We start from the raw sequence: 17,475 nt of genomic DNA, 5'->3' as shown, positions 1-17,475 counted from the left end.
TGTACATTGTATGTCAACTATTATGGTATAATACCCAAAGACCATTTTCGCTGGAAATTCTTAGAGCGGCATAGTATTTGGCCAAACAAAAATATTGGCTAAGACATGCATGCGCAAGAATTCAAAGCCTCGGCATGAAAATTTATGCTTAATTAGTACCTCACTGATTTATTCAAATTAAGTTAAGCAATATTCCCAATATCTTTTGGGTTGATGAAATCATAAACAAAAGACTTCTTCATAGACGATTCAATGTTAAGAATAATGCTTAGATATTGTGATAGTAATGCTGTCTTAAAACATTTCAGTTATAATATACAGTGCTTTACCGGAAAATTTATATTTCTGGAATAAAGCATATGGCACTATGCTGCATTCATGCTTTAAAATCCAGCACAGTGCAAGCATATACATATATATTCTGCACTTCGATACTTGCATGCTGAAAACAGTTTGAAGGAAAATGCTGTCAGCTATGAATGCTATATTTGTTTGCTATAGCCTCCACACTTTCCAGAAACTGACCTAGATACAAATTATACTGAAAATTTTTATAAAGTCCAAAACTCCATTATTCCACATGGTTAAACTCATTCCCCCCTGAAACCGTATATGGCACTGGTCTATTCTGTGTTTCAGAAGAGCCTTAGTAGTTATAAATGTGTCTTCAGGGTTAATGAGTTATAGATACTAATGGTACAGTTATTTATATTCCAAGTTGATTAACTACTGTGCACATTGTTTGAAACAGAAAATCTTAAACCAATTGGAAGCATCGTGATGATTTCTTTCTCTATACTGACTAAGTAATAAACATAGAAACATGGGGTCTTGTCAACTGCTCATCCTCGATACTCCAGGGCTTCCGATCACTTACGATCTCTACACCCCTGGACTATCTCATAGTAAAACTGGAGGCAACAGAATAGAACAGGTAATTTAGTCATTTGATGCACATCCAAAAGAGTTGTATAACAGTACACTGTGGTTGACTGTGTGGCTTTGATGTTAGGCGTCTCTCTCTCTCTGTTGTCTTCAAAGAAAATCTTTGCTAGCCTGTGATCGGTCAAATGTTTTCCGCTGAGCTGCCTACAATTTCACTATGAGATAGTCCAGGGGTGTAGAGATCGTAAGTGATCAGAAGCCCTGGAGTATCGAGGATGGTCAACTGCTCTGATTCAATATGATTGCACATCAGTATTTAAAGTCATGCCCCTGTGTGCAGGATATCTACTCATTTATATGATTGCACATCAGTATTTACAGCCATGCCTGTGTGCAGAACACCTACACATTAAATATGATTGCATGACAGTATTTAACGTCATGCCCTTGTCTGCAGGACATCTACACATTCAAAATGATAGCATGTCAGTATTTAATGTCATGCCCCTGTGTGTAGGACACCTACACATTCAATATGATTGCATGTCAGTATTTAACGTTGTGGCCCCGTGTGCAGGACACCCACACATTCAATATGATTGCATGACAGTATTTAACGTCATGCCCCTGTGTGCAGGACACCTAAACATTCAATATGATTGCATGTTAGTATTTACAGCCATGCCTGTGTGCAGAACACCTACACATTCAATATGATTTTATGTTAGTATTTACAGCCACGCCTGTTTGCAGGACAACTATACATTCAATATGATTGCATGTCAGTATTTACAGCCAATCCTGTATGCAGGAAAACTACACATTCAATATGATTGTATGTCAGTATTTACAGCCATGCCTGTGTGCAGAACACCTACACATTCAATATGATTGCATGACAGCTATTTAACGTCATGCCCCTGTACATGTGTGCAGGACACCCACACATTCAATATGACTGCATGACAGTATTTAACGTCATGCCTCTGTGTGCAGGACACCTACACATTCAATATGATTGCATGACAGTATTTAACGTCATGCCCCTGTGTGCAGGACACCTACACATTCAATATGATTGCATATCAGTATTTAAAGTTGTGCCCCTGTCTGCAGGACACCTACACATTCAATATGATTGCATGTCAGTATTTAACGTTGTGCCCCTGTGTGCAGGACACCTACACATTCAATATGATTGCATGTCAGTATTTAACGTTGTGCCCCTGTGTGCAGGACACCTACACATTCAATATGATTGCATATCAGTATTAACAGCCACACTTGTGTGTAGGACACCTACACATTCAATATGATTGCATGTCAGTATTAACAGCCATGCCTGTATGCAGGACAACTACACATTCACTATGATTGCATGTTAGTATTTACAGCCATGCCTGTGTGCAGAACACCTACACATTCAATATGATTGCATGTCAGTATTTACAGCCACACCTGTTTGCAGGACAACTATACATTCAATATGATTGCATGTCAGTATTTACATCCACGCCTGTGTGCAGAACACCTACACATTCAATATGATTGCATGACAGTATCTAACTTCATGCCCCTGTGTGCAGGACACCCACATATTCAATATGATTGCATGACAGTATTTAACGTCATGCCCCTTTGTGCAGGACACCTACACATTCAATATGATTGCACATCAGTATTTACAGCCATGCCTGTGTGCAGAACACCAAACATTCAATATGATTGCATGACAGTATTTAACGTCATGCCTCTGTGTGCAGGACACCTACACATTCAATATGATTGCATGACAGTATTTAACGTTGTGCTCTTGTGTGCAGGACACAGCCACATTCAATATGATTGCAGGTCAGTATTTAACGTTGTGCCCTTGTGTGCAGGACACCGCCATATTCAATATAATTGCATGTCAGTATTTAATGTCATGCCCCTTTGTGCAGGACACCTACACATTCAATATGATTGCATGTCAGTATTTAACGTCATGTCCCTGTGTGCAGGACACCTACACATTCAATATGATTGCATGTCAGTATTTAATGTCATGCCCCTTTGTGCAGGACACCTACACATTCAATATGATTGCATGTCAGTATTTAACGTCACACCCCTGTGTGCAGGACACCTACACATTCAATATGATTGCATGTCAGTATTTAACGATGTGCCTGTGTGTGCTCGACACCTACACATTCAATATAATTGCACATCAGTATTTACAGCCATGCCTGTGTGCAGAACACCTAAAATTCAATATGATTGTATATCAGTATTAACAGCCACACCTGTGTGCAGGACACCAACATATTCAATATGATTGCATGTCAGTATTTACAGCCACGCCTGTGTGCAGGACAACTACACATTCGATATGATTACATGTCGGTATTTACAGTCACGCCTGTGTGCAGGACACCTACACATTCAATATGATTGTATGTCAGTATTTACAGCCACGCCTGTTTGCAGGACAACTACACATTCACTATGATTGCATGTTAGTATTTACAGCCATGCCTGTGTGCAGAACACCTACACATTCAATATGATTGTATGTCAGTATTTACAGCCACGCCTGTGCGCAGGACAACTACACATTCAATATGATTACATGTCAGTATTTACAGCCACGCGTGCGGCAGGACACCCACACATTCAATATGATTGCATGACAGTATTTAACGTCATGCCTCTGTGTGCAGGACACCTACACATTCAATATTATTGCATGTCAGTATTTAACGTCATGCCTTTGTGTGCAGGACACCTACACATTCAATATAATTGCATGTCAGTATTTACAGTCACGCCTGTGTGCAGGACACCAACATATTCAATATGATTGCATGTCAGTATTTACAGCCATGCCTGTGTGCAGAACACCTACACATTCCATATGATTGCATGTCAGTATTTACAGTCACGCCTGTGTGCAGGACACCTACACATTCAATATGATTGCATGTCAGTATTAACAGCCATGCCTGTATGCAGGACAACTACACATTCACTATGATTGCATGTTAGTATTTACAGCCATGCCTGTGTGCAGGACAACTACACATTCAATATGATTGCATGTCAGTATTTACAGCCACGCCTGTGTGCAGGACACCTACACATTCAATATGATTGCATGTCAGTATTTACAGCCATGCCTGTGTGCAGGACACCTACACATTCAATATGATTGCATGTCAGTATTTACAGCCACACCTGTGTGCAGGACACCTACACATTCAATATATTGCATGTCAGTATTAACAGCCATGCCCTGTGTGCAGGACACCTACACATTCAATATGATTGCATGACAGTATTTAAGCCATGCCCCTGTGTGCAGGACACCTACACATTCACTATGATTGCATGTTAGTATTTAAAGCCATGCCTGTGTGTGCAGAACACCTACACATTCAATATGATTGTATGTTAGTATTTACAGCCATGCCTGTGTGCAGGACACCTAACATTCAATATGATTGCATGTCAGTATTTACAGTCAATGCCTGTGTGCAGGACAACTACACATTCAATATGATTGCATGTACAGTATTTAACGTCATGCCCTGTGTGCAGGAACACCTACACATTCAATATGATTGCATGTCAGTATTTACAGTCATGCCTGTTGCAGGACACTATACATTCAATATGATTGCATGTCAGTATTTAACGTCATGCCCCTGTGTGCAGGACACCTACACATTCAATATGATTGCATGACAGTATTTAACGTCATGCCCCTGTGTGCAGGACACCTACACATTCAATATCATTGCATGTCAGTATTTAACGTCATGCCCCTGTGTGCAGGACACCTACACATTCAACATAATTGCATGTCAGTATTAACAGCCATGCCTGTATGAAGGACAACTACACATTCACTATGATTGCATGTTAGTATTTACAGCCATGCCTGTATGCAGGACAACTACACATTCACTATGATTGCATGTTAGTATTTAAAGCCATGCCTGTGTGCAGAACACCTACACATTCAATATGATTGTATGTTAGTATTTACAGCCATGCCTGTTTGCAGGACAACCATACATTCAATATGATTGCATGTCAGTATTTACAGCCAATCCTGTATGCAGGACAACTACACATTCAATATGATTGTATGTCAGTATTTACAGCCATGCCTGTGTGCAGAACACCTACACATTCAATATGATTGCATGACAGTATATAACGTCATGCCCCTGTGTGCAGGACACCCACACATTCAATATGATTGCATGACAGTATTTAACGTCATGCCCCTTTGTGCAGGACACCTACACATTCAATATAATTGCATGTCAGTATTTACAGTCACGCCTGTGTGCAGGACACCTAAACATTCAATATGATTGCATGTCAGTATTTGACGTCATGCCTCTGTGTGCAGGACACCTACACATTCAATATGATTGCAAGCCAGTATTTTACGTCATGCCCTTGTGTGCAGGACACTGACACATTCAATATGATTGCATGTCAGTATTTAACATCATGCCCCTTTGTGCAGGACACCTACACATTCAATATGATTGCATGTCAGTATTTAACATCATGCCCCTGTGTGCAGGACACCTACACATTCAATATGATTGCATGTCAGTATTTAACGTCATGCCCCTTTGTGCAGGACACCTACACATTCAATATAATTGCACATCAGTATTTACAGCCATGCCTGTGTGCAGGACAACTACACATTCAATATGATTGCATATCAGTATTAGCAGCCACACCTGTGTGCAGGACACCTACACATTCAATATGATTGCATGTCAGTATTTACAGCCACGCCTGTGTGCAGGACAACTATACCCATTCAATATGATTGCATGTCAGTATTTACAGCCACACCTGTGTGCAGGACACCTACACATTCAATATGATTGCATGTCAGTATTTACAGCCATGCCTGTGTGCAGGACAACTACACATTCCATATGATTACATGTCACTATTTACAGTCACGCCTGTGTGCAGGACACCTACACATTCAATATGATTGCATGTCAGTATTAACAGCCACACCTGTGTGCAGGACACCAACATATTCAATATGATTGCATGTCAGTATTTACAGCCATGCCTGTATGCAGGACAACTACACATTCAATATGATTGTATGTCAGTATTTACAGCCATGCCTGTGTGCAGGACAACTACACATTCAATATGATTGCATATCAGTATTAACAGCCACACCTGTGTGCAGGACACCTACACATTCAATATAATTGCATATCAGTATTTACAGCCATGCCTGTGTGCAGGACACCTACACATTCCATATGATTACATGTCAGTATTTAACAGTTGTGCCTGTGTGCAGGACACCTACACATTCAATATGATTGCATGTCAGTATTAACAGCCACACTGTGTGCAGGACACCTACACATTCAATATGATTGCATGTTAGTATTTACAGCCACACCTGTTTGCAGGACAACTACACATTCAATATGATTGCATGTCAGTATTTACAGCCATGCCTGTGTGCAGAACACCTACACATTCAATATGATTGCATGACAGTATTTAACTTCATGCCCCTGTGTGCAGGACACCCACACATTCAATATGATTGCATGACAGTATTTAACGTCATGCCCCTTTGTGCAGGACACCTACACATTCAATATGATTGCATGTCAGTATTTACAGCCATGCCTGTGTGCAGAACACCAAACATTCAATATGATTGCATGTCAGTATTTAGCATGCCATGCCTGTGTGCAGGACACCTACACATTCAATATGATTGCATGCAGTATTTAAGTTGCAGTGCAGGACACATTTCAATATGATTGCATGTCAGTATTTAACGTTTGCCTTGTGTGCAGGACACCTACCACATTCAATATGATTGCATGTCAGTATTTAATGTCATGCCCCTGTGTGCAGGACACCTACACATTCAATATGATTGCATGTCAGTATTTAACGTCATGCCCCTGTGTGCAGGACACCTACACATTCAATATGATTGCATGTCAGTATTTAACGTCATGCCCTGTGTGCAGGACACCTACACATTCATATGATTGCATGTCAGTATTTAACGTCATGCCCCTGTGTGCAGGACACCTACACATTCAATATGATTGCATGTCAGTATTTAACAGCCACACCTGTGTGCAGGACACCTACACATTCAATATGATTGCATGTCAGTATTTACAGCCATGCCTGTGTGCAGGACAACTACACATTCAATATGATTGCATGTCAGTATTTACAGTCACGCCTGTGTGCAGGACACCTACACATTCAATATGATTGCATGTCAGTATTAACAGCCACACCTGTGTGCAGGACACCTACACATTCAATATGATTGCATGTCAGTATTTACAGCCACGCCTGTGTGCAGGACACCTACACATTCAATATGATTGCATGTCAGTATTTACAGTCATGCCTGTGTGCAGGACACACCTACACATTCAATATGATTGCATGTCAGTATTTAACAGCCATGCCTCCTGTGTGCAGGACACCTACACATTCAATATGATTGCATGTCAGTATTTAACGTCATGCCCCTTTGTGCAGGACACCTACACCATTCAATATGATTGCATGTCAGTATTTAAGTCATGCCCCTTTGTGCAGGACACCTACACATTCAATATAATTGCATATCAGTATTTACAGCCATGCCTGTGTGCAGGACAACTACACATTCAATATGATTGCATATCAGTATTAGCAGCCACACCTGTGTACAGGACAACTACACATTCAATATAATTGCACATCAGTATTTACAGCCATGCCTGTGTGCAGGACAACTACACATTCAATATGATTGCATATCAGTATTAACAGCCACACCTGTGTGCAGGACACCTACACATTCAATATAATTGCATGTCAGTATTTACAGTCACGCCTGTGTGCAGGACACCTACACATTCAACATAATTGCATGTCAGTATTAACAGCCATGCCTGTATGAAGGACAACTACACATTCACTATGATTGCATGTTAGTATTTACAGCCATGCCTGTATGCAGGACAACTACACATTCACTATGATTGCATGTTAGTATTTAAAGCCATGCCTGTGTGCAGAACACCTACACATTCAATATGATTGTATGTTAATATTTACAGCCATGCCTGTTTGCAGGACAACTATACATTCAATATGATTGCATGTCAGTATTTACAGCCAATCCTGTATGCAGGACAACTACACATTCAATATGATTGTATGTCAGTATTTACAGCCATGCCTGTGTGCAGAACACCTACACATTCAATATGATTGCATGACAGTATATAACGTCATGCCCCTGTGTGCAGGACACCCACACATTCAATATGATTGCATGACAGTATCTAACGTCATTCCCCTTTGTGCAGGACACCTACACATTCAATATAATTGCATGTCAGTATTTACAGTCACGCCTGTGTGCAGAACACCAAACATTCAATATGATTGCATGTCAGTATTTGACGTCATGCCTCTGTGTGCAGGACACCTACACATTCAATATGATTGCATGACAGTATTTAACGTCATGCCCTTGTGTGCAGGACACTGACACATTCAATATGATTGCATGTCAGTATTTAACGTCATGCCCCTTTGTGCAGGACACCTACACATTCAATATGATTGCATGTCAGTATTTAATGTCATGCCCCTGTGTGCAGGACACCTACACATTCAATATGATTGCATGTCAGTATTTAACGTCATGCCCCTTTGTGCAGGACACCTACACATTCAATATAATTGCACATCAGTATTTACAGCCATGCCTGTGTGCAGGACAACTACACATTCAATATGATTGCATATCAGTATTAGTAGCCACACCTGTGTGCAGGACACCAACACATTTAATATGATTGCACATGTCAGTATTTACAGCCATGCCTGTGTGCAGGACAACTACACATTCAATATGATTGCATATCAGTATTAACAGCCACACCTGTGTGCAGGACACTACACATTCAATATAATTGCATGTCAGTATTTACAGTCCACGCCTGTGTGCAGGACAACTACACATTCAATATGATTGCATGTCAGTATTAACAGCCACATGCCTGTGTGCAGGACAACTACACATTCAATATGATTGCATGTCAGTATTTACAGCCATGCCTGTGTGCAGGACACCTACACATTCAATATGATTGCATGTCAGTATTTACAGCCATGCCTGTGTGCAGGACACCAACACATTCAATATGATTGCATGTTAGTATTTACAGCCATGCCTGTGTGCAGGACACCAACATATTTAATATGATTGCATGTCAGTATTTACAGCCATGCCTGTATGCAGGACAACTACACATTCAATATGATTGTATGTCAGTATTTACAGCCATGCCTATGTGCAGAACACCTACACATTCAATATGATTGCATGACAGTATTTAACGTCATGCCCCTGTGTGCAGGACACCCACACATTCAATATGATTGCATGACAGTATTTAACGTCATTCCCCTTTGTGCAGGACACCTACACATTCAATATAATTGCATGTCAGTATTTACAGTCACGCCTGTGTGCAGAACACCAAACATTCAATATGATTGCATGTCAGTATTTGACGTCATGCCTCTGTGTGCAGGACACCTACACATTCAATATGATTGCATGTCAGTATTTAACGTCATGCCCCTTTGTGCAGGACACCTACACATTCAATATGATTGCATGTCAGTATTTAATGTCATGCCCCTGTGTGCAGGACACCTACACATTCAATATGATTGCATGTCAGTATTTAACGTCATGCCCCTTTGTGCAGGACACCTACACATTCAATATAATTGCACATCAGTATTTACAGCCATGCCTGTGTGCAGGACAACTACACATTCAATATGATTGCATATCAGTATTAGTAGCCACACCTGTGTGCAGGACACCAACATATTTAATATGATTGCATGTCAGTATTTACAGCCATGCCTGTGTGCAGGACAACTACACATTCAATATGATTGCATATCAGTATTAACAGCCACACCTGTGTGCAGGACAACTACACATTCAATATAATTGCACATCAGTATTTACAGCCATGCCTGTGTGCAGGACAACTACACATTCAATATGATTGCATGTCAGTATTTACAGCCACGCCTGTGTGCAGGACACCTACACATTCAATATGATTGCATGTCAGTATTTAACGTCACGCCTGTGTGCAGGACACCTACACATTCAACATAATTGCATGTCAGTATTAACAGCCATGCCTGTATGAAGGACAACTACACATTCACTATGATTGCATGTTAGTATTTACAGCCATGCCTGTATGCAGGACAACTACACATTCACTATGATTGCATGTTAGTATTTAAAGCCATGCCTGTGTGCAGAACACCTACACATTCAATATGATTGTATGTTAATATTTACAGCCATGCCTGTTTGCAGGACAACTATACATTCAATATGATTGCATGTCAGTATTTACAGCCAATCCTGTATGCAGGACAACTACACATTCAATATGATTGTATGTCAGTATTTACAGCCATGCCTGTGTGCAGAACACCTACACATTCAATATGATTGCATGACAGTATATAACGTCATGCCCCTGTGTGCAGGACACCCACACATTCAATATGATTGCATGACAGTATCTAACGTCATTCCCCTTTGTGCAGGACACCTACACATTCAATATAATTGCATGTCAGTATTTACAGTCACGCCTGTGTGCAGAACACCAAACATTCAATATGATTGCATGTCAGTATTTGACGTCATGCCTCTGTGTGCAGGACACCTACACATTCAATATGATTGCATGACAGTATTTAACGTCATGCCCTTGTGTGCAGGACACTGACACATTCAATATGATTGCATGTCAGTATTTAACGTCATGCCCCTTTGTGCAGGACACCTACACATTCAATATGATTGCATGTCAGTATTTAATGTCATGCCCCTGTGTGCAGGACACCTACACATTCAATATGATTGCATGTCAGTATTTAACGTCATGCCCCTTTGTGCAGGACACCTACACATTCAATATAATTGCACATCAGTATTTACAGCCATGCCTGTGTGCAGGACAACTACACATTCAATATGATTGCATATCAGTATTAGCAGCCACACCTGTGTGCAGGACACCTACACATTCAATATGATTGCATGTCAGTATTTACAGCCATGCCTGTGTGCAGGACAACTACACATTCAATATGATTGCATGTCAGTATTTACAGCCATGCCTGTGTGCAGGACAACTACACATTCCATATGATTACATGTCACTATTTACAGTCACGCCTGTGTGCAGGACACCTACACATTCAATATGATTGCATGTCAGTATTAACAGCCACACCTGTGTGCAGGACACCAACATATTTAATATGATTGCATGTCAGTATTTACAGCCATGCCTGTATGCAGGACAACTACACATTCACTATGATTGCATGTCAGTATTTACAGCCATGCCTGTATGCAGGACAACTACACATTCAATATGATTGTATGTCAGTATTTACAGCCATGCCTATGTGCAGAACACCTACACATTCAATATGATTGCATGACAGTATTTAACTTCATGCCCCTGTGTGCAGGACACCCACACATTCAATATGATTGCTTGACATTATTTAACGTCATGCCCCTTTGTGCAGGACACCTACACATTCAATATGATTGCACATCAGTATTTACAGCCATGCCTGTGTGCAGAACACCTAAACATTCAATATGATTGCATATCAGTATTAACAGCCACACCTGTGTGCAGGACACTAACATATTCAATATGATTGCATGTCAGTAATAACAGCCATGGCTGTGTGCAGAACACCTACACATTCAATATGATTGCATGACAGTATTTAACGTCATGCCCCTGTGTGCAGGACACCTACACATTCAATATGATTGCATGACAGTATTTAACGTCATGCCCCTTTGTGCAGGACACCTACAGCTTCAATATCATTGCATGTCAGTATTTAACGTCATGCCCCTGTGCATGATACCTACACATTCAATATGATTGCATGTCAGTATTTAACGTTGTGCCCCTGTGTGCAGGACACCTACACATTCAATATCATTGCACATCAGTATTTACAGCCATGCCTGTGTGGAGAACACCTAAAATTCAATATGATTGTATGTTAGTATTAACAGCCACACCTGTGTGCAGGACACCAACATATTCAATATAATTGCATGTCAGTATTTACAGCCATGCCTGTATGCAGGACAACTACACATTCACTTTGATTGCATGTTAGTATTTACAGCCATGACGGTGTGCAGAACAACTATACATTCAATATGATTGCATGTCAGTATTTACAGCCACACCTGTGTGCAGGACACCAACATATTCAATATAATTGCATGTCAGTATTTACAGCCATGCCTGTATGCAGGACAACTACACATTCACTTTGATTGCATGTTAGTATTTACAGCCATGACGGTGTGCAGAACAACTATACATTCAATATGATTGCATGTCAGTATTTACAGCCAATCCTGTATGCAGGACAACTACACATTCAATATGATTGCATGTCAGTATTTGCAGCCACGCCTGTGTGCAGGACAAATACACATTCAATATGATTGCATGTCAGTATTTGCAGCCACGCCTGTGTGCAGGACAAATACACATTCAATATGATTGCATGACAGTATTTACAGCCACGCCTGTGTGCATATTCAATATGATTGTATGTCAGTTTTTACAGCCACGTCTGTGTGCAGGACAACTACTCATTCAATATGATTGCAGGTCAGTATCAACAGCCACGCCTGTGTGGAGAACACCTAAACATTCAATATGATTGCATGTCAGTATTTACAGTCACGCCTGTGTGGAGGACACCTAAACATTCAATATGATTGCATGTCAGTATTAACAGTCACGCCTGTGTGAAGGACAACTATACATTCACTATGATTGCATGTTAGTATTTACAGCTATGCCTGTGTGCAGAACACCAAATATTCAATATGATTGTATGTCAGTATTTACAGCAACGATTGTATGTCAGTATTGATAGTATTCAATATGATTGCATATAACATAGCAGGCCCACATGTATATAGCATAAACTATGGAAAATTATTAAGTAAAATGTAGTACTAGGACAGTTTGTTTGACAGCATCTACAACGAGAAACAATAGGCATTGAGATTGGAATCAATATTATATGCAGTACGAAATGATTGAATTATAGGTTGTTTTGGCATTCCCAATTATTCTTCAATTTGAAGACCTCGTAAAAGTTAAAGCTATATGTGCCGTCATTTTCATACCCGCAAAGAAGAAATTTTAATTAATATGTTATTCACCAACACAAGTAATACCAACATTTTGAGAATTAAAATACTTTAAATGAATAGGAAGAGCTGAAAATTATTTTGGGAGTACTGCCAAAAATCATGATATTTACATCTACAGTGCAGTGAAATGAGTACATACGGTCAGACCATGAATCCGAATTGTGGTGCACAGTTTTCCGCTATTTGTAATTGTAAAGTGATTTATACAGGTATATTTCTATCAGTCCTTTACATACATTAGACAAAACAAGAATTTTACAGTGTATTAAATGTCTGTGTTGTAACTAACGTTTATAAGGCATCATATGTTTGTCTGACCATTTGAATGATTTCACATTTTAATTCATTAAACCTGATGGTTTTTAATAGATTACTGAAGAAAAGATGACATGTCAAAATATTCGCTCAGTTAGGCAGTATATTTGTTGGACATATATTTCATCTAAGACATTAAATGATGAGAAGATTAATGTCATATTATTGCCAGTAAAATTCTTCTTGAGCATCAATATTGTTGGATCATTGAGCCGTTAACCACAGAAAATTCACATTTAAGTAGCATCAATGTATAATTATTTGGAGCATACTATAATTTAGAAGCTTATACATGAATTACATTTGTATTACAATGAGTCAAATACAGTGCAGAAAAGGGCTTGGAAACTAGGTCAAAGATACCAATTTATACATTTATACAAGAACCATAATAAAAATTAGAATTAGATGTCTATAATATGAAGAGATCAGCTGATTTTTTAAAAATAAATTGAGTGATTTTTTTTCTACATTTCAGATAATGTAAAGTGAATATAGTTCACTTCAACAAAAGCATCAACGAAAACAAGGATCAGTTACTGATATGATAGGATAAAACTTCAATGTGATTACGAGTGCCGAATCATCGACAAACCAGGAAGATTTTTACTTACGTAGTTAACAGTACACATATCACATTATTACAGTATGTGTATAAATGTTATTTTATATGTCTTTCACTGTTTTATTTTTTTTACCTTTTGTAAATTTCTTACTGTGAACTGGTATAAACCATACAATTTTTACTTACATTTAAGTAGACTACTTACTCTGAACTGGTTCCATTATTACTAAAAGATGTTCCACCGCCGACAGAGCATAAACGATGCTCATCATTAGAATAATAATTGGTGTTTAATTGTGTATATGTGACTAATTAACACAAAAAAACAACATCAAATAATTTATTTTGCCTCTGGTGCATGCGCAATCAGTACTTCATTCCATACAGGCAATTAATCAATTTTAATATTTTTATCTTGAAGTAAAATTAGAAGCTCTAACTTTTCAATGGTGGTAATGGTAACTTTTGTAACTTAAGAAAAATACTTATTTTCTGCTCTTGTTTTTGATAGAGAACAAAATACCATTTGTCAGCAGTGGATTTCTTACTGTGAATTTATAAAATTATTACTTATATTTTTCTACTTTAAATAAGTAAAAATATTCCATCAAGTAAATTTCTCACAATAAAGTAAACTTTTAATTAGTGCTTAAGTTTGATACATTTAAATACTGAAAATTTCAAGTACATGTTATTTTTCGCTTACTAAATAAGCATTACTAAGAAAGTATTTACTTATTAAAAGTTTAATGACGTAAATGATAAAATTAAATACTTGCATTTCTGACAACTTTTTCTACATAAAAAATACTCATTTTGAGTAATTAATTACCAATTTTAAGTAGTAACAAGAAACATAGTTTTAAGAGTGGAACGTATGCTGAAAGAATAATCCTAAATTCAATCATTATAACCTAGCTGAGATGTTAAAAGAAATGTATGGTCATTATAGTATTTGTTAAAGAGCTCATTAAACAGTTTATTGAAGTTTACTTAGTGTGAGAACATTTCAGTCAAGAAGATATAAATCAAGAAAATAATAAATAATACCTAAGAATAAGCATGTGTTAAATTATTTATATGTACCATAGCTGACATAAGTTTACCATTAAATTATCTATACATACCATAGCTGACATAAGTTTGCCATTAAATTATTCATATATACCATAGCTGACATAAGTTTGCCATTAAATTATTTATACATACCATAGCTGACATAAGTTTGCCATTAAATTATTTATACATACCATAGCTGACATAAGTTTGCCATTAAATTATCTAGACATACCATAGCTGACATAAGTTTGCCATTAAATTATCTATACATACCATAGCTGACATAAGTTTGCCATTAAATTATTTATACATACCATAGCTGACATAAGTTTGCCATTGAATTATTCATATATACCATAGCTGACATAAGTTTGCCATTAAATTATTTAGACATACCATAGCTGACATAAGTTTGCCATTAAATTATTTATACATACCATAGCTGACATAGGTTTGCCATTAAATTATTTATATATACCATAGCTGACATAAGTTTTGCCATTAAATTATTAGACATATATATACCATAGCTGACATAAGTTTTTGCCATTTAAATTATTATTTACATACCATGAAGTCTAATTATTTTACATACCATAGCTGACATAAGTTTGCCATTAAATTATTTATACATACCATAGCTGACATAAGTTTGCCATTAAATTATTTATACATACCATAGCTGACATAAGTTTGCCATTAAATTATTTATACATACCATAGCTGACATAAGTTTGCCATTAAATTATTAGACATACCATAGCTGACATAAGTTTGCCATTAAATTATTATATATACCATAGCTGACATAAGTTTGCCATTAAATTATTTATATATACCATAGCTGCAAAGTTTGCCATTAATTATCATATACACCATAGCTGACATAAGTTTGCCATTTAAATTATTTAGACATACCATAGCTGACATAAGTTTGCCATTGAATTATTCATATATACCATAGCTGACATAAGTTTGCCATTAAATTATTTATAGATACCATAGCTGACATAAGTTTGCCATTGATATATTTATACATAGCCAATAGGACATGTTTGCCATTGAAATTTTATACATAGCGACATAAGTTGCTTGAATTTAACATCATAGCTGACATAAGTTGCCATTAAATTATTTATACATACCATAGCTGACATAAGTTTGCCATTGAATTATTTATAATACCATAGCTGACATAAGTTTGCCATTAAATTATCTACATACCATAGCTGACATAAGTTTGCCATTAAATTATTCATATATACCAAGCTGACATAAGTTTACATAAGTTTGCCATTAAATTATTTATACATACCATAGCTGACATAAGTTTGCCATTAAATTATTTATATATACCATAGCTGACATAAGTTTGCCATTAAATTATTTATACATACCATAGCTGACATAAGTTTGCCATTAAATTATTTATACATACCATAGCTGACATAAGTTTGCCATTAAATTATTTATACATACCATAGCTGACATAAGTTTGCCATTCAATTATTTTACATACCATAGCTGACATAAGTTTGCCATTAAATTATCTAGACATACCATAGCTGACATAAGTTTGCCATTAAAATTATCTGGACATACCATAGCTGACATAAGTTTGCCATTAAATTATTCATATATACCATAGCTGACATAAGTTTGCCATTGAATTATTTATATATACCATAGCTGACATAAGTTTGCCATTAAAATTATTTATACATACCATAGCTGACATAAGTTTGCCATTGAATTATTTATATACATACCATAGCTGACATAAGTTTGCCATTAAATTATTTATACATACCATAGCTGACATAAGTTGCCATTGAATCATTTTACATACCATAGCTGACATAAGTTTGCCATTAAATTATTTATATATACCATAGCTGACATAAGTTTGCCATTAAATTATTTATACATACCATAGCTGACATAAGTTATATAGAACTGGATAGCTCGGTGGTACAGAGAAGACTTGTTGATCCTTCAGAGTAAAGTCTGTATATATATACAGACATATAAATGTACACGTGACACGTTACCTGAAAAAATGATTACCGGTGCATATTCTAGTATTTAAAAATTTCCAATTGTAATGCACCCCAATGCACCACTTGTAAGACAATATTGAACTCCATGTAACAATACACCCACTAGACTGGCAGTCATGGTCGGGTGCCTACGCATTTGGATTTCCTTTCATACCTAGTCTAACAAAAACATGATTTCCTAAAAGGACACATCAAGAAAACAAGATATTTGTTCAAGCTTCTTGTCTGTATAGGTT

The 17,475-nt window shown here is 37.4% G+C and overlaps 1 protein-coding gene across 2 annotated transcripts in view; it reads right to left on the bottom strand.

Annotated features, from left to right (window-relative positions):
- LOC138315688 (hemocyte protein-glutamine gamma-glutamyltransferase-like) overlaps positions 1 to 17,258 on the bottom strand; it is a 54,190-nt gene extending 36,932 nt beyond the window's left edge. The window contains exon 1 of one of the 2 annotated variants that reach the window (XM_069256903.1): positions 17,111 to 17,258. In XM_069256903.1, coding sequence (XP_069113004.1) covers positions 17,111 to 17,122 — 12 coding nt within the window. In that variant the 5' untranslated portion in view covers positions 17,123 to 17,258. Of the gene's footprint in view, positions 1 to 15,206; positions 15,218 to 17,110 lie in introns of those variants that run through there. The other variant, XM_069256904.1, reaches the window with a different exon arrangement.
- Positions 17,259 to 17,475: the final 217 nt, after the last annotated feature.

The sequence above is a fragment of the Argopecten irradians genome, chromosome 2 (genome assembly GCF_041381155.1).
Source record: "Argopecten irradians isolate NY chromosome 2, Ai_NY, whole genome shotgun sequence".
NCBI lineage: Eukaryota > Metazoa > Mollusca > Bivalvia > Pectinida > Pectinidae > Argopecten > Argopecten irradians.
The sequence above is the reverse complement of the archived record's forward strand: the minus strand, read 5'-3'. Positions and strand labels throughout refer to the sequence as shown.